The sequence below is a fragment of the Oratosquilla oratoria genome, chromosome 12 (assembly GCF_046742065.1).
Source record: "Oratosquilla oratoria isolate Oo_2021 chromosome 12, ASM4674206v1, whole genome shotgun sequence".
In the NCBI taxonomy this organism is placed as follows: domain Eukaryota; kingdom Metazoa; phylum Arthropoda; class Malacostraca; order Stomatopoda; family Squillidae; genus Oratosquilla; species Oratosquilla oratoria.
Genome location: NC_134788.1, coordinates 22631158 through 22649437, shown reverse-complemented (window position 1 = coordinate 22649437; position 18280 = coordinate 22631158). Strand labels below are relative to the sequence as shown.

General features: G+C 43.5%; 1 protein-coding gene across 5 annotated transcripts in view; it reads left to right on the top strand.

Annotated features, from left to right (window-relative positions):
* LOC143031093 (5'-3' exoribonuclease 1-like) overlaps positions 1-18280 on the top strand; it is a 169705-nt gene that overhangs the window by 121491 nt on the left and 29934 nt on the right. For 4 of the 5 annotated variants that reach the window (XM_076194513.1, XM_076194512.1, XM_076194516.1 and 1 more), the window contains 5 exons: positions 809-998; positions 1936-2056; positions 5714-5871; positions 10283-10411; positions 14210-14335. In XM_076194513.1, the coding sequence (XP_076050628.1) occupies positions 809-998; positions 1936-2056; positions 5714-5871; positions 10283-10411; positions 14210-14335 (724 nt within the window). Of the gene's footprint in view, positions 1-808; positions 999-1935; positions 2057-5713; positions 5872-10282; positions 10412-14209; positions 14336-17349; positions 17488-18280 lie in introns of those variants that run through there. The other variant, XM_076194514.1, reaches the window with a different exon arrangement.

Here is an 18280-nt window from a genome sequence, read left to right as displayed (position 1 = left end):
CTTTTATGCAATGGGGGGACGGAGAGGGAGGGTCGCCGATTTAATGAAGCGGCCTTGCTGTGGATATGCTGTGTCTTGCGACACTGCTGCTGACCCAGGGCAGTGGACAAGGTGCAGGGATGACCCATCATCCAGGAGGTGCTAAGATACGAGGGAGGGTGGAGGGGTGTGGAGTATATTCAGGGATGGAATGGGTGGAAATGATTTTATACTTTTTCCTTTTTGGCTACCTCCCTTGTAAGGGGGAAAAAGCCTTGGTATATGTATGTATGTAGTTGTTCCCGTGTGACCTCCATACTCTGTAAACTGGCTTCATCATATTTTCAAAATTCACGGGTGAAAGAGAACAAGCGATAGAGCAGTGACTTATTTTTTATAATGCGAGTATTATGATACAACATCGCACATCTGGCAGCTAATGCTGCCAGATGTGTGATGTGGCCCGTATTGAAAGGGCTAAGAATCATTTAAACACCTAAGCAAGATGCTGTAATGATTATCATTTATTTTATATTGTTTTTGTTTTATCATTTGTCTGTTTGATTCTCATTTAATATTAGTTATATGTCAATTTATTATTATTTACTAACTTGTTTGTTTAACTATACCTATGCATTTATTTATGTATTTTACTAGTTATTTACATTATTATAGTTTTTATTAATTTATTTTTATTCAGATTTTTTCACATCTGACCTAGATATGGACTAAAAGGTCTCCTGTCAGCATGCTCCTCCTTTGTAATCCTTTGAAGTTGATGCATTGATTTTGCGAAAGAATGCTGCTCTATTAAATTTATTGCTTTCAGTAAGGAGCGTGTGGCTGAGTTGACAGCGTGGTTGAAGGAAGTTGCTTGTGCCAAGGCTGAGAGGCGACCCTGTGGCACAGTGAGTGTAGAAGAGAGCTTGGTGCCGGTTGTGATTGAGGAAGTAAACAAGGTCAAATCCATACAAGCCAAAGCCATCAAGATGGAAGTCCGCCCATATCTCCTCTTCAAGGTGAGAATGTAAAGTTATATTTCTTTCTCTTTCTCACTTTCAGGAGCTTTTGCATGGGATAATACTCCGCACAAGAGGATGGGGGAGGGAGTGGGGTTGGGGGTGCTACATAAGTGAAATGGCTTTGCTGAGAATGTGCTGTATCTTGCAGTGCTTCTGACCCAGACATTGGGAAGGAGACAGGGATGACTCTTCATCCACAAGGAGCTAAGATAAGAGGGTAACAAGGGTGGTGGATGGGAGTGGCTGGCTACCTCCCTTATAAGGGAAAAAAGCCCTTGGTATATAGATAGCTGTTGTTGCTTTTGAACCTGCACAGGCTAGAGACATTAGCCAAAAAGTAAGTCATTATTATTATTATTTTGTGAGTAATTACCAGCACTTGTGTCCTTGGGAACTAACTATCTGGCAATGAAGTCATTGAGGTGGTAAAGGAAAGGTGTAAGGTTCTCTCCCTTTTGTCTTGGCTCCTCGTGGATCCTAAAGAAAACATTTATATTCGTTGTCAATATATAATATTGAATATGTTTTAGTAGCAGTATAACTTATGCTTTCCAATATATTTATCATGTGTCTGTATGTACACCTAGGTCTCTTAACACACTTGTGTGGACATTTGGGCCAAGGACATAAAAATCCACTTTGGAAATTGGCCTAGGACATACAGCCCCACCAATTCCCAAAGTGGGTTTATGTCCTGGGCCCAAATGTCAGCATGAGTGGCGGTTGGCGAGTGTCGAATTAACTGACCAAGGTGGACATACGTGTTGGGTTGATCAAATTCTTGGAATATACCTGTCGTGTCATGTATATGATATCTTTTAATGTAAGCATAGTATGTAGCATGATTGTCTCGCTTGTTATGAGCAAAACATACAAATGGAGAAATGATATCTTTCCACAAAGATGTTTGCTTATGTGCTCTGCATTGTTGCAGCCAAGTTCTCTGCAGGGTAGCTCTCCACCAGATCCATCCGTCCAATTTGAGCTACTGGACCGCATCATCAATGTGCGCGAGGGCTTCTCCGTTCCCCTTGGTGCCCGTGGCACCATTATTGGTCAGTGAATTGCGTGTATGTGTGTGTGTGTGTGTGTGGCTTTGTTTTGTTTTTTTCTTCTTCTTCCTCTTCTTCAAGTGACAGATACCAGCTAATAACAGTCCTGCAAGATGGATGTAGGAGGGAACAATCTCCCAGCTGCATGTCCTCCTCCTCCTCCTCCTCCTCCTCCACCACCACCACCAAAAATTGTCAACACTCTCAACTCCATTTGGAGTCAGAACTCCAAGGGGGTGACAGTCTGTCTTTGGACTGGGGTCCAGGATATCTCTTTATAAAATTCGATTATAACTTCACCTTTTCACATAACGAGGGCTGATAATTTCAATGAGTGCTCTTCTCCTCATCCTCCTCCTCATCCTCCTCCTCCTCCTCCTCCTCCTCCTCCTCCTCCTCCTCCTCCTCCTCCTCCTCCTTCTATGAGCCAGTGGTGTAGACACAGCCAGAAGCTTAGGAAGCGATACCTGAAAAAAGATGACTTAATATCGGCTAGATAAAAGATAAACCGTTATTTGTGGAGGGATGAAGCAGACATTTTAGTTTAGTTGAGAACAAATGAGAAAAAGAATACAAGTTTAGGCAATGGGGTGTATGGAGTAGGGAAATAAGATGAGAGGAAGGTGTGAGGTGTGATGACAACATGAATGGTATAAGTGAAGCTTTTGAGAATAAGGGGAGCTTATGGGAAAGATGTTTTAGAATGGATGCTAAGAGGAGACTGTATGAAGGGCTGATTGTGCCAGCAGCACTGCATAGGGCAGAGACTTGGAACATAAAAGAGGAAGAATATGAATTTGTTTGAGATGAAATGCATGAGAAGTATGGTAGGGCTTACTAGGTTGGATAGAGTGAGAAACGAGGTGAGGAAGAGAACAGGGGTGGAGAGGGAGTTGGGAGATAGGGTAGATGAAAGAGTATTGGGATGGTTTGGACACATGGAAAGAATGAGTGAAGAAAGATTAGGAAAAGAGGTGTGGAAGGAGTGAACATGGGTCAACAAGGATGAGGTGGATAGATGGGGGTAAAAGGGGCATTTGGAAAGAGGGTAATATGTGTTGAGGAAGGAAGGAAGGGAGAAAACAGAAAATAGGGGTGAGTGGAGAATGGTTGTGTATTTATGACACTGTGATTTATGGGAGTGGATGGGGGATGGAAGGGTTGGGGATATTTGACACACCCCAAAGGGATTTCTCCCCATCTTCTCCTTTTCTGCATGAGGGGACATGGAAGGGGGTCACCAATTAAATGAAACGGCCTTGTTGTAGATATGCTGTGTCTTGCTGCATTACTACCGACCCAGGGTAGTGGGTGAGATGCAGGGATAACCCATCATCCAGGAGGAGCTAAAATGAGAGTGAGGGAGGGATGGTGAATTGGATTGGAGTATGTGGGGATGAAATGGGTGGGAGTGGATTTATGCCTTTGACATTGGCTACCTCACTTGTAAGGGGGAAAAAGCCATTGGTATATGTACATACATACATACACCAAAGGCTTTTTCCCTCTTACAAGGGAGGTAGCCAAAAAACAAAGGCATAAAATCCACTCCCACCCAATCCATCCCCATGTATTCCCCCAATCCCCCACCCCCTCCTTTCCATGCATCACAGCATCATCCATACAAACCATTCTCCATTCACCCTATCCTGTGTCTTCTCCCATCCTTCCTCAACAGACATTCCCCTCTTCTCCAATGCCCCCTTCACCCCATCCGTCCATCTCATCCGAGGACGTCCCCTCATGTTCACTCCTTCCACATCTGCCCTCCACACATCTTTTACTAATCTTTCTTTACTCATTCATTCCATGTGTTCAAATCATCCCAATACTCTATCATCCAGCCTATCTTCCAACTCCCTTTCCATCCCCATTCCCCTCCTCACCTCCTTGTTTCTCACTCTATCCAGCCTAGTAACCCCTGTCATACCCCTCAAGCACCTCATCTCAAACACATTCAAACCCCTCCTCTCTTCCTCTCTTATATTCCATGTTTGTGCCCCAATACAGTGCTGTCGGCACAATCACTCCTTCATAAAATCTCCTCTTAGCATCCATTCCCAAAAGTTTATTTCTCATTATACTTTGTAATCCCCCAAGGCATTTACTTGATTCTCTCTATCTACATTCCACCTCCACTCCTCCCTCTCCCGCCACATTTGCACCCAAGTATCTAGAAATATCCACTTCCTCCAGTCTCTCTCTGGTAATACTCACTTCCATTCTGCTGCCACATTCTCCCCTTGTACATCTCATCACTTTACTTTTATCCACTTTTATCTTCAACGACATATAAGTGAAGCGGCCTTGCTGTGAGTGTACTGTGTCATGCTACATTGCTTCTGACCCAGGGCAGTGGGCAGGATACAAGGATGACCCTTCATCCATGAGAAGCTGAGATGAAAAGTGATGGTGGAATGGGTGGGAGTGAGTGCGTCCATTAGACTTTGGCTACCTCCCTTATATGGGGGGAAAAGCTCTTGGCATATAGATATATTCCACTAACCACCATCCCCATGGAGAAGCATATTAGAGCATTTTTATTTGTGGCAGAGGTTGAGATGACAACAGTTTGAACCTTTCTGCTAGCGAGTTGGACCAAGGGAATGGTTCGTTAAATTCCACGCTACAAAGTCCTCTGTAAGGGGCATTGACCTACTCTCCTGATTTGGGGAGTTTGTGATGTTAAACATAATCATAATGATGATGTCTCCCCCTAAGACAAGGAGAAAGCAGACGAGAGAAATGACAGTACAGTAAACCCTCTATATAACGGACAATATGGGGACAGGGGTCTGTCATTACATCAGAAGATCCATTATAACCAGGGATCTGTTATATCCATTGGAAATACCAGACAGATCCATTATATCACAAAGTTTGTCCAGTATTAGAAATTAGTAGGCTTGGAAATTACAGTAAATCCTCGATATAATGGACAATATGTGGACAGAGGTCTGTCATTATATACAAAGATCTATATAGCAAATCCGTTACAGTGAGGGCTTGTCCTGTCAGATTTTTCATCCAATATATCCGATATCTGGTATATCAAGATCTGTTATACTGTATGGTCCTAGTGAACTGCAGAGGTGAATTAAGAAGAGGCAGAAATGTGTCATCATGGGATAACAATGCTTGATTCAGTTTAACATGGAGAACCTCCCCCTATCAGGAGGCTAGGACAGTACCCTGACAGAGGACGTCAGTCCTTGCTTCGCTCGCGAGTGAAGAGAGGACTGACGTCATATTTTTCTGGTGCTGTTTGCATTTTGGTGTTTTATGATTTTTTGTTTTATTTGACCAAATGACGACAAGAATCTTGTCATTGGAGTTGAATGAACTGTGCCCTTGGTCCAACTCACTGAAGGAGTTGTCTTCTGTTTACCTTTAAACTGTATACATTATTAATATGTTTGGCAATTATGTTCTATTGAAAGTAAGATGCTTTTACATCTTACTTTCAATAGCATATAATTGCCAAACATATTAATAAGATTGGAGGGAGGGTGGAGGGGTGTGGAGTGTTTTCAGGGATGGAATGGGTGGGAATGATTTTATGCCTTTTCTTTTTTGGCTACCTCCCTAGTAAGGGGGAGGAAGCTTTGGTATATGTATGAAAATAAGATCCTGGATACTATTTGTCTTTTGTTTTTCTAGGCATCCATCCAGCAGGCAAAGAGGTAGACACCATGTACGACATTTTGTTTGACGAGGCCTTTGCTGGAGGGCTCACACTTGCAGGAGAGGCATCAGTGCAGCGTTGCTATCGCCTTCACCGTACGGCCATAATCAACGTCTCCTTTGGGGAATGTAAAGTAAGTAGCAATAGCTTCCAGACTGCCAGTACAAAGACCAAGAAGAATGGTCATGGGCAACAAGAGGTATGTCAGGATGTGTACTAGATCATAACATCATATGTGATCCAAATATGAATGCATTTTTGGATGGATGATTTGTGATGTGTATGTAGTTGATTGCCATAGATGTGCAAGTAGTATGCTGGTGGTGCAGACTTATTCTTCATCCTGTTGTTGAAATCATGCAAATAAATCTATGTACCTATCATTTTTATGTGATGTTCTGTAGGAAGGATTTTGGTTTCTGTATAAAAATAAGTAAAAGTAAGGTGATGAGATGTACAAGGGGTGAAAGTGGCAGTAGACTGGAAGTGAACATTAAGGGAGAGCGACTAGAGGAAGTAGATAGTTTTAGATACTTGGGCGCAAGTGTAGCAGGAAAAGGTGGAGTGAAGGTGGAGGTAGAATGTAGATTGAGAGAAGTGAGTAAATGCCTTGGTGGATTAAAGAGTGTAATGAGGAATAGACATTTGGGAATGGATGCGAAGAGGAGACTGTATGAAGGAGTGATTGTGCCAACAGCACTGTATGGGGCAGAAACGTGGAACATAAGAGAAGAAGAGAGAAGGAGTTTGAATGTGTTTGAGATGAGGTGTCTGAGAAGTATGGTGGGGGTTACTAGGCTGGATAGAGTGAGAAATGAGGAGGTGAGGAGGAGAACAGGGGTGAAAAAGGAGCTGGGAGATAGGGTAGATGAAAGAATATTAGGATGGTTTGGACACATGGAAAGAATGAGTGAAGAAAGACTAGTAAAAGAGGTATGGAAGGCCGATGTGGAGGGAGTGAACATGAGAGGACGTCCTAGGATGAGGTGGATGGATGGGGTGAAGGGGGCTTTGGGGAAGAGGGGAATGTCTGTTGAGGAAGGAAGGGAGAGGACGGAAGACAGAGGTGAGTGGAGAATGGTTGTATATGGATGATGTTGTGATTGCATGAGGAGGAATGGGCAGGGGGGTGGGGTAGTATGTGTGAGTAAATTTTGACGCAGCCCGAAGGGATTTCTCCCCGTCCTCTCCTTATATGCAAGGGGGGACGGAGAGGGGGGGTCGCCGATTAAATGAAGCGGCCTTGCTATAGATGTGCTGTGTCTTGCGACACTGTTTCTGACCCAGGGCGGTGGGCAGGGTGCAGGGATGACCCGTCATCCAGGAGGTGCTCAGATGAGAGGGAGGGTGGGAGGGGTGTGGAGTGTATGTAGGGATGAAATGGGTGGGAGTGTTTTTATGCCTTTCCCTTTTTGGCTACCTCCCTTGTAAGGGGGAAAAAGCTTTGGTATATGTATGTGTATGTATGTATGTATAAAAATAATCTGCTGGGTTGGTTTTAGTGTGTCTTCTTATCTCAGTGCTTTGTCTTTTTACATGCATACATGTATATAAATACATACATGTAAGTACATACATATATATATTTTTGGTGGAAGGTGAGTTGAGAGTGAAGGATAGATGGAGAAAGAGGAAACGGACAGAAGGTATGTATGAAGGTGCTTAGAGTAAACTGCTGAAATGAGAAAGAAAAGGAGGAGAAGGAGTACAAGAAGAAGAAGCTGAGAGAGGAGTGGGAGGGAGGGAGTGAAGGATAGAGTAGAACTAGGAGTGGAGGAGGAGGAGGAATGGGGATGGTTCAAGGAGGGAGTCACAAAGTGTGCAAAGATGGTGTGTGGAACAGGAAGGATGGGAGTAAATGGAAGGGATGATGAAGCAATGATGGTGGTAGAAGAGAAGAGATGAGCATTCACAGATTGGTTGCAAAATAGGAAGAGAGAATCATACGAGAGGTCGTCCAAAGAAAAGAGGACTAAAACATAAGAAAAAAGAGAGCAGATGTGAAAAGGGGTAAGAGTATGACAGATAATCTTATATATATATATATATATACCAAGGCCTTTTTTTCCCTTACAAGGGAGGTACCCAAAGTCAGAAGCATAAATCCACTCCCACCCATTTCATCCCCACAGGCTCCACTCCCATTCACCACCCCTCCCTCCCTCCCTCCCTCTTTTCTTGGCTCCTCCTGGATGACAGGTCATACCTGCATCTCACCCACAGAAGCAATGCAGCAAGACACAACACATCCACATCAAGTTCGGTTCATTTAATTGATGATCCATCTCCTCGTGTAGAAAAAGAGGAGACAGGAAGAATTCCCTTCAGGTTGCATCAAAATATCATTCACATATACTCTCTCACCCACCCCCTTTCATGCATCACCGCATCACCCATACGCAATCATTCTCCACTCACCCCTATGTCTTCTCCCTTCTTTCCTCAACAGACACCCCCCTCTTTACCAGTGCCTCTTTTACTCCATCTAACAACCATGGTTGCCCCCTCATGTTCATTTCCTCCATCCACCTCTGCCTTCCACGCCTCTTTTTCTAATCTTTTCTCATTCTTTCCATGGGCTCAAGCCATCCCAATACTCTTTCATCAACCCTAACTCCAAACTCCCTTTCCATCCCTCCCCACTCTCCTCCTCACGTCCTTGTTTCTTGCTTTATCTGGTCTAGTAACCCCTACCATACTTCTCGGACATTTCATCTGAAACACACTTAAACTCCTCCTCTCTTAGGTTCCATGTTTTTTCCCCATATAATGCTGTCAGCACACTCATCCCTTCATACAATCTCCTCTCAGCATCCATTCCCAAATATCTTTTTCTCAATCCACATTCTATCTCCCCCTCCACTCCTTCCTTTCCTGCCACATTTGGCCCAAAGTATCTAAAGCTCTCCATTTCCTCCAGTTTCTCTCCCATAATACTCACTTCCAATTTGCTTTTATCCTCTTCCCTTGCACATCTCATCACCTTACTTTTACCCACATTTATCTTCAACTTCCTTCTTTTGCACACTCTCCCAAACTCTGTCACTAACTTCCTCAAGTTAAAAGTTCTTGACAGCTTTCTTCCTATTCCATATATTGGCAAAACCTCCCACAGTGCCTTCTTGTCTACCATGTCATAAGCCTTTTCCAAATCCATAAAGGCCCAAAAAACATCCATCCTTACCTTTTCCTAAAGCTTTCTCACTTATCTGTCATACCAGAAAAATCTAATCAATGCAACTCCCACACTGTTCCTCACCAATTACTTCCTTTGTTTCTCTTCAAATCCTCTCAATCAAAAGCCTCCCATAAGCCTTCCCAACTACACTCAACAAACTGATCCCTCAGAGACTACAACACTCACACTTGTCCCCTTTTCCCTTGTAAAGCAGAACTATACAGGCTCTCCTCTGCATGACACCTATCTAACCCAGGTGCCCTACCTGCTCTCATCATTTTAATAACTGTTTTCACCTTCATCTTTCCTTATTTCTCCGTTTTACTCATCCAACACTGTCATTTTCTTAACACCTCCCACTGAAACTACCTTTCCCTCCCTATCCTTCACATTTAGCAACTCCCTAAATTATTTTGCCCTTCTTCCTCCTACTGTCTCTTCCATTATCAACTCTCCATCCGTACCTTTTACCTATTCCTCCATACTTGATTCGCTTAATTTCCTTCCAGAACATCTTTATTACTTTCAGAATTTTCTATCATACTCTTACCCTATTTCACTTCTCCCCTCCTTTTTGCCTCCTTTATCTTACGCTTTACTTCTCTTCTTGTTCTTTGTACCTCTCATATGACTCCCTCATCCTATTTTGTAACCAATCTGTGAAAGCTCGCTTCCTCTCTTCTACAACCTTCTTTGCTTTCTCATTGCACCACTCACCACCCTTCCTTCTAATTCCCTCCCGTCCTTCTTGTTCCACACACCATCTTTGCACACCCTGTGAATCCCTCTTTGAACCATCCCCATTCCTCTTCTACTCCTAGCTCTACTCTATCCTTCACTCCCTCCCACTCCTCTCTCAGCTTCTTCTTGTATTCCTCCTTTTCTTTCTCTCATTGAAGCAGTTTACTCTAAGCACCTCCATACCTTCTGTCTGTTTCCTCTTTCTCCATCTATCCTTCACTTTCAACTTATCTTCCACAAATAAATTACTTGATATTCCTCCACTCTCTCCACTTAGAACATGTACATCCAAAATTCTTCCTACTCTCCTCCTGGATACCACTATTTATCACCCTCCCCCATGTGTACTTATGCTTGACTTACTTCCCAAACAATGTATTTGCTATCATCAACTCTCTAGACACATCTCCCCTATCATCTCTCCACTTTAACTTTTTCCTGGCACTTCCCACTTCCCAACCACTCCGGTATATAAATAAGTAAATAAAAATATTATCTCTCTGTCTTTTCTCTCTTTGTCTCTCTCCTCTCCTCTCCTTTCTCTCTGCATGCACTCAGAATATGACAACCCAGGACTTTCACATGCTGAGCTTTAAGTAATTATGGTATTGCTTGCTTTTTGCAGCCTTCAGCAGGAAATAACTGGAGACTACAGCCGCAGGAACAACAACAACAACAACAGCAGTATCTTGACTCAATTCGGCAAAAGAAACATCAAGGCTCCCTGCCGTCGTTGGGCACCCAGTCTTTGACTGTGAGTGAATTTATTCATATTATTGTTACATGGGAGGTAGCCAAAGTCAAAAAGCATGATTCCACTCCCACCCATTTCATCTCCACCTACTCCACTTCCATTCACCATCTCTCCCTCCGTCTCTCTTTTCATGGCTCCTCTAGGATGATGGGTCATCCCTGTATCTCGCCCACTGCCCTGGGTCAGAAGCAGTGGAGCTTGACACAGCACATCCACAAGAAGGCCACTTTGTTCAATTGGAGACCCCACTTTCTGTCCCCTCATGTAAAAAAAGAGAAGACGGGGAGAAATCCCTTTGGGCCGCGTCAAATTATTTTTCACACGTACTCCCTTCCCCCTATCCCCCACCCACTCCCCCCTCATGCATCACAGCATCATCCATACACGACCACTCTCCACTCACCTCTATCTTCTGATTTCTCCCTTCCCTCCTCAACAGATATTCCTCTCTTTTGTAATGCCTCATTCTCAACTGCAGCAAAGCTAGGCAAAAGAAACATCAAGGTCCTCTTCCATGATTGGGCACACAGTCCTCAGCTGTGAGGGAATTTATCGTTACACGTATTATTATTAATATTACTGACTGTAATAGAGGACAAGAACATCACTGTGTGTCTCTACACATTGTTAAAGTGAGTTCAAGAAGTCTAGGGTCCTCCTCTTTTCGTATTTTTCTCACACATGGACACTCGCTGGCCGAGCGAGGTAGAGCGTCACTACTTGTGGCAGAGGTTGAGTGGATTGTAGTTTGAATCCTGCTGTTAGATTAGACCATGTGCACATTTCAATGAATTCCATGCTACAAAGTCCTCTGTAAGGGGCACTATCCTAGCCTCCTGATGGGGTGAGTTTGCGACATTAAACCAAATCATCTCATGGATTCAAGGGAAAAGGTCCCCATTTAATTCGGCCAATACTCATTCACTGGCTGAGTGGGTTAAGGCATCGTTACTTGCAGCAAAGGTCGAGGGGGTGGCGGTTCAAGTGTCTAGAGAGTTGATGATAGCAAATACATTGTTTGGGAAGTAAGTCAAGCATTAGTACACATGGGAGAGGACGGTAGATGGAAGGGTGATAAATAGTGGTACCCAGGAGGAGAGTAGGGAGAGTTTTGGATGTACATGTTCTAAGTGGAGAGAGTGGGGGAATATCAAGTAATTTTTTTGTGTAAGATAATACTCATTCACTGTCTGAGTGGATAAGGGCATCGTTACTTGCAGCAAAGGTCGAGGGGGTGGCGGTTCAAGTCCTGCCACCAGTGAAGTTAAACCAAGGGCATAGTTTATTTAATTCCGTGCTACAAAGTCCTCTGTAAGGGAGCACCGTCCTAGCCTTCTGATAGGGGGAGTTTGTATGTAAAACCATATCATCATCACTTATGTAAGGGATATGTGTAGTGTCATGTCCATAAACCCTGTAATAGAGTCTTGACATAAGTTTACCTCCAGTAATTCTGAGTGTCACTTCTATAAAACTAGATAACAGCTTTCCCTCTCTCTCTCTACTCTCTACTCCCTCCCTCTCTCCCTCTCTCTGTGCATAAGGTTGGAATCAGTTCTGTGTAAAAGCCCTCAACCCTAATCCATCTCTCACAAACACAACCCTCCATACACATATGCTGCTTACACCAGCAGCATATGACTCTGCACCTACAATAGCCTTTAACCTGCACCACATAACATGTAAGTTCAAAAACACTTTCACATCCAGATCACAAAAGAGGCATTTCAAGATTGACCACTAAACATGGAAACCCTTTGGACAATAGTTCAGTAGAAAAGACCCTCCCACAAGAATCCAGAGCCATACTAGCATAACTGTATTTAACTCATTGTCCAACACTAGGACGAGGTCATCACAGAATAGTCCTACTATAATCAAACAGGACTGCTCAGACAGGCAGTCTAGGGGACAACAACAACTACAACTGTAATCAGACTGCCCCAGATGTAACTCTCCCAGAGAAGACACTGAACACGACATCTTACACCGTCCCACTATAGCCATATATGGACAACATACTATATCTCCCTTGGGTGACTTAGGGGCCAATCCAGTGGCTGTTCCTGGTTACAAAAAAATGAATAAATGAATTGATAAATATATATATAAAACACTTACCCACGTGTACATACTACCATTGCACCATCATTGCGGGGATGGGTTGAGCATAAGATTCATGTATATGTATGTAACTCAAGCATAAAATATAAGAAACTATGCTCAACTTATATCTCTCTTGATGGTGCAGTGGTTAGAGTCACTGTTCACTTGATACGTCGAAGCTGAGTTTGAGTCCTTGGCTTCACTACGTATCAGTTACCGCATATGTCTCCATCGAGCTCTTTGTCAATCTCGATCGTGATGACATGGAATTAAAATGAAAAGCTAATGTGATTGAAAAAGAATAATATCTGCAGTGGGGACCATTCAGTGTGTGTGTGTATATATATATATATATATATATATATATATATATATATATATATATTTGAGGGTCATGCTTTATTACAAGTGATACCAACAGTTTCCTTTGTTTTTCTTCTAATCCTCTCAATCAAAAGCCTCCCATAAGCCTTCCCAACTACACTCAACAAACTGATCCCTCTGAGACTACAACACTCACACTTGTCCACTTTTCCCTTGTAAAGCAGAACTATACAGGCTCTCCTCTGCATGACACCCATCTAACCCAGGTGCCTTACCTGCTCTCATCATTTTGATAACTGTTTTCACCTTCGTCTTTCCTTATTTCTCCGTTTTGCTCATCCAACACTGTCATTTTCTTAACACCTCCCACTGAAACTACCTTTCCCTCCCTATCCTTCACATTTAGCAACTCCCTAAATTATTTTGCCCTTCTTCCTCCTACTGTCTCTTCCATTATCAACTTTCCATCCATACCTTTTACCTATTCCTCCATACTTGATTCGCTTAATTTCCTTCCAGAACATCTTTATTACTTTCAGAATTTTCTATCATACTCTTACCCTATTTCACTTCTCCCCTCCTTTTTGCCTCCTTTATCTTACGCTTTACTTCTCTTCTTGTTCTTTGTACCTCTCATACGACTCCCTTATTCTATTTTGTAACCAATCTGTGAAAGCTCGCTTCTTCTCTTCTATAACCTTCTTTGCTTTCTCATCGCACCACTCACTACCCTTCCTTCTAATTTCCTCCCGTCCTTCTTGTTCCACACACCATCTTTGCACACCCTGTGAATCCCTCTTTGAACCATCCCCATTCCTCTTCTACTCCTAGCTCTACTCTATCCTTCACTCCCTCCCACTCCTCTCTCAGCTTCTTCTTGTATTCCTCCTTTTCTTTCTCTCATTGAAGCAGTTTACTCTAAGCACCTCCATACCTTCTGTCTGTTTCCTCTTTCTCCATCTATCCTTCACTTTCAACTTATCTTCCACAAATAAATTACTTGATATTCCTCCACTCTCTCCTCTTAGAACATGTACACCCAAAATTCTTCCTACTCTCCTCCTGGATACCACTATTTATCACCCTCCCCCATGTGTACTTATGCTTGACTTACTTCCCAAACAATGTATTTGCTATCATCAACTCTCTAGACACATCTCCCCTATCATCTCTCCACTTTAACTTTTTCCTGGCACTCCCCACTTCCCAACCACTCCGGTATATAAATAAGTAAATAAAAATATTATCTCTGTCTTTTCTCTCTTTGTCTCTCTTCTTCTCTCCTCTCCTTCCTCACTGCATGCACTCAGAATGTGACAACCCAGGAGTTTCACATGCAGTAATTATGGTATTGCTTGCTTTTTGCAGCCTTCATCACGAATTGGCTGGAGACTACAGCCGCAGGAACAACAACAACAACAGCAGTATGTTGGCCCAGCTCGGCAAAAGAAACATCAAGGTCCCCTGCCGTCGTTGGGCACCCAATCTTTGACTGTGAGTGAATTTATTCATATTATTGTTAATTATTGTTATTCACAAAGCCTGGCATACACCAAGGGCTTTTTCCCCCTTACATGGGAGGTAGCCAAAGTCAAAAAGCATGATTCCACTCCCACCCATTTCATCTCCACCTACTCCACTTCCATTCAGCATCTCTCCCTCTGTCTCTCTTTTCATGGTTCCTCTAGGATGATGGGTCATCCCTGTATCTTGCCCACTGCCTTGAGTCAGAAGCAGTGGAGCTTGACATAGCACATCCAGAAGAAGGCCACTTCGTTCAATTGGAGACCCCACTTTCTGTCCCCTCATGCAAAAAAAGAGAAGACGGGGAGAAATCCCTTCGGGCTGTGTCAAATTATTTTTCACACGTACTCCCTTCCCCCCATCCCTCACCCACTCCTCCCTCATGCATCACAGCATCATCAATACACAACCACTCTCCACTCACCTCTATCTTCTGTCTTCTCCCTTCCCTCCTCAACTGATATTCCTCTCTTTTGCAATGCCTTATTCTCAACGGCAACAAAGCTAGGCAAAAGAAACATCAAGGTCCTCTTCCATCATTTGGCACCCAGTCCTCAGCTGTGAGGGAATTTATCATTACACATATTATTATTAATATCACTGACTCTGTAATAGGGGACAAGAACATCACTGTGTGTCTCTTCACATTGTTAAAGTGAGTTGAAGAAGTCTAGAGTCCTCCTCTTTTCGTATTTTTCTCACACATGGATACTCGCAGGCCAAGCGAGGTAAAGTGTCACTACTTGTGGCAGAGGTTGAGGAACAGTAGTTTGAATCCTGCCGTTAGATTAGACCATGTGCACATTTCAATGAATTCCATGCTACAAAGTCCTCTGTAAGGGTCACTATCCTAGCCTCCTGATGGGGTGAGTTTGCGACATTAAACCAAATCATCTCATGGATTCAAGGGAAAAGGTCCCCATTTAATTCGGCCAATACTCATTCACTGGCTGAGTGGGTTAGGGCATCATTACTTGCAGCAAAGGTCGAGGGGGTGGCGGTTCAAGTGTCTAGAGAGTTGATGATAGCAAATACATTGTTTGGGAAGTAAGTCAAGCATAAGTACACATGGGAGAGGATGGTAGATGGAAGGATGATAAATAGTGGTACCCAGGAGGAGAGTAGGAAGAGTTTTGGATGTACATGTTCTAAGTGGAGAGAGTGGGGGAATATCAAGTAATTTTTTTGTGTAAGATAATACTCATTCACTGTCTGAGTGGGTTAGGGCATCGTTACTTGCAGCAAAGGTCAAAGGGGTGGCAGTTCAAGTCCTGCCACCGGTGAAGTTGAACCAAGGGCATGGTTTATTTAATTCCGTGCTACAAAGTCCTCTGTAAGGGAGCACCGTCCTAGCCTTCTGATAGGGGGAGTTTGTATGTTAACCATATCATCATCACTCATGTACGGGAGATGTGTAGTGTCATGTCCATAAACCCTGTAATAGAGTCTTGACATAAGTTTAGCTCCAGTAATTCTGAGTGTCACTTCTATAAACTAGATAACAGTTCTCTCTCTCTCGCTCTTTCTACTCTCTCTCTCTCTACACTCTCTACTCTCTACTCTCTCCCTCTCTCCCTCTCTCTGTGCCTAAGGTTGGAATCAGTTCTGTGCAAAAGCTTCAACCCTAATCCATCTCTCACAAACACAACCCTCTATACACAAATGGACATGGAAAGAAAATAAAAAAAACATTGCTATAGAAGAGAACTGAAGAAAAACAGTTTACCACATAGAGTTTTGGACACTTGGAACAAACTGGATAATGAAATAGTATGCACAAAAACCATTCATGAGTTTAAAAGCAAACTAGACACTGCGAGATACAATGGCGGGACACCATGAGCATAGCTCCCTTTCCCGCAGAATACAACTAGGTAAATACATATGCTGCTTACACCAGCAGCATATGACTCTGCACCTACAATAACCTTTAACCCGCACCACATAACATGTAAGTTCAAAAACACTTTCACATCCAGATCACAAAAGAGTCATTTCAAGATTGACCACTAAACATGGAAACCCTTTGGACAATAGTTCAGTAGAAAAGACCCTCCCACAAGTAGCCAGAGCCATACTAGCATAACTGCATTTAGCACATTGTCCAACACTAAGACGAGGTCATCACAGAATAGTCCTACTATAATCAAACAGGACTGCTCAGACAGACAGTCTAGGGGACAACAACAACTACAACTGTCCTTGATACACTCAACACATGGTTCATCACAAACAGACTCAAAATAGCTCCAACCAAATCTACAGCAACACTTCTCACCAACTGGACAAAAGAACACAAATACATACCTCATCCCTACATCAACAACACTAATACCATACACAAACACACCGAAAATTCTTGGTGTAACCTACGATACATCCATGTCTTTCAAACAGCACATCACAAACATAAAAAACAAATGCACACCTAGACTTAATGCACTTAAGCCAATCGCTGGAACAACATTTGGACAAAACAAAGAAACTAATACAACAATATACAAACAATGCATATGCTCAGTGATGAATTATGTGAGTCCTGCATAGGCTCCTAATCTTGGTAAGACACACCACAACACCCTTCAAATCATACAAAACAAAGCCCTAAAAACAATTACAGGCTGCACAAATACAACACCTACAGACCATTTACACCACGAAACAAAAGTCCTCAAAGTCAAGGACCACCTCGACATGAGAGGCACACAAACACTTGCCGCAGCCACCACAAACACATCACACCCGCTACACTACATAGCAGAATGCCCACACACACCAAGATACATTAAAACAACACCCAAAGACCTGTATCACACACAGATACTCTCTTCTCTTCCTCCACAACCACCAAATACCAGCCTCCGGAAACATATTCATAATCATATCACTCACCGCTCCATTAACACACTGAAAGACAACACACTGCTGCATGCCAGACCCCCCGATATCCACCCCTCTGAATCCTCTCTCCCACGAAAGGATAGAGTCCACCTGGCCAGACTGCGTTGCAGCCACCACCCAGCACTTCTAAGCTATCAGAAGAGGCTGGATGACCGCGTTGTGAACAGCTGCCCAGGATGTAACACTTCACCCCATACCATACAACACATAATGGAAGACTGCATTATACACAATCATGCACACAAACAACACAACATACACTCTATAAAGGATTTGTGAGAAAACCCAGTTTCGGCTGTGGCGTTCCTTGGGGAGACGGGACTGCTCAGACAGACAGTCTAAGGAACGACAACACTGCAGCATCTACGTCGTGGGACCACCCCCCAACCCCAAGAGTTGGGGGCCAAACGACAGCAACTACCCCTGGCCACCGGCTCTACGCAGGTGGCACCGATCCCCAAGAGGAGCTACGCCTACCTTGGGGAGTACCACAATCTTTTTTCCCAACATGCAATATTATGTTTTTTCTGCACCAAGGGGTGATTTTCTGGCAATCACCCCTCTTCTACTTTTAGCTGGAGATGTAGAGAGCAATCCTGGGCCCACCACAAAATACACATGCCCAACATGCTCTAAACCCATTACTTCGAGCAGACAGACAAAGGGCTCATTTCAGTGCAATATGTGCAAAAACTGGGCCCACCTCACTTGTACAACACTTGCTGACACAAACCAATACACAAACACTTGGACATGTTCTACCTGCCCTCCAGTAACTCCACCCCCACCTCCCCAACCACAGCCAGCACCCTTACCCACTCACAATTTCCCTCTGCCCTTACTCCCGATTAGTACTCTCCTTCCTTTGTCCCCGATCTCTCCTTTCCCCCCCTCTGACCCAGATCCTACACCTTCCCCACTACCACCCCAACCTCAACCCCAAACGGCAACATACAACACATACAAAACACACACCATCAACATATTACAACACAACATTGACGGTATTAACAT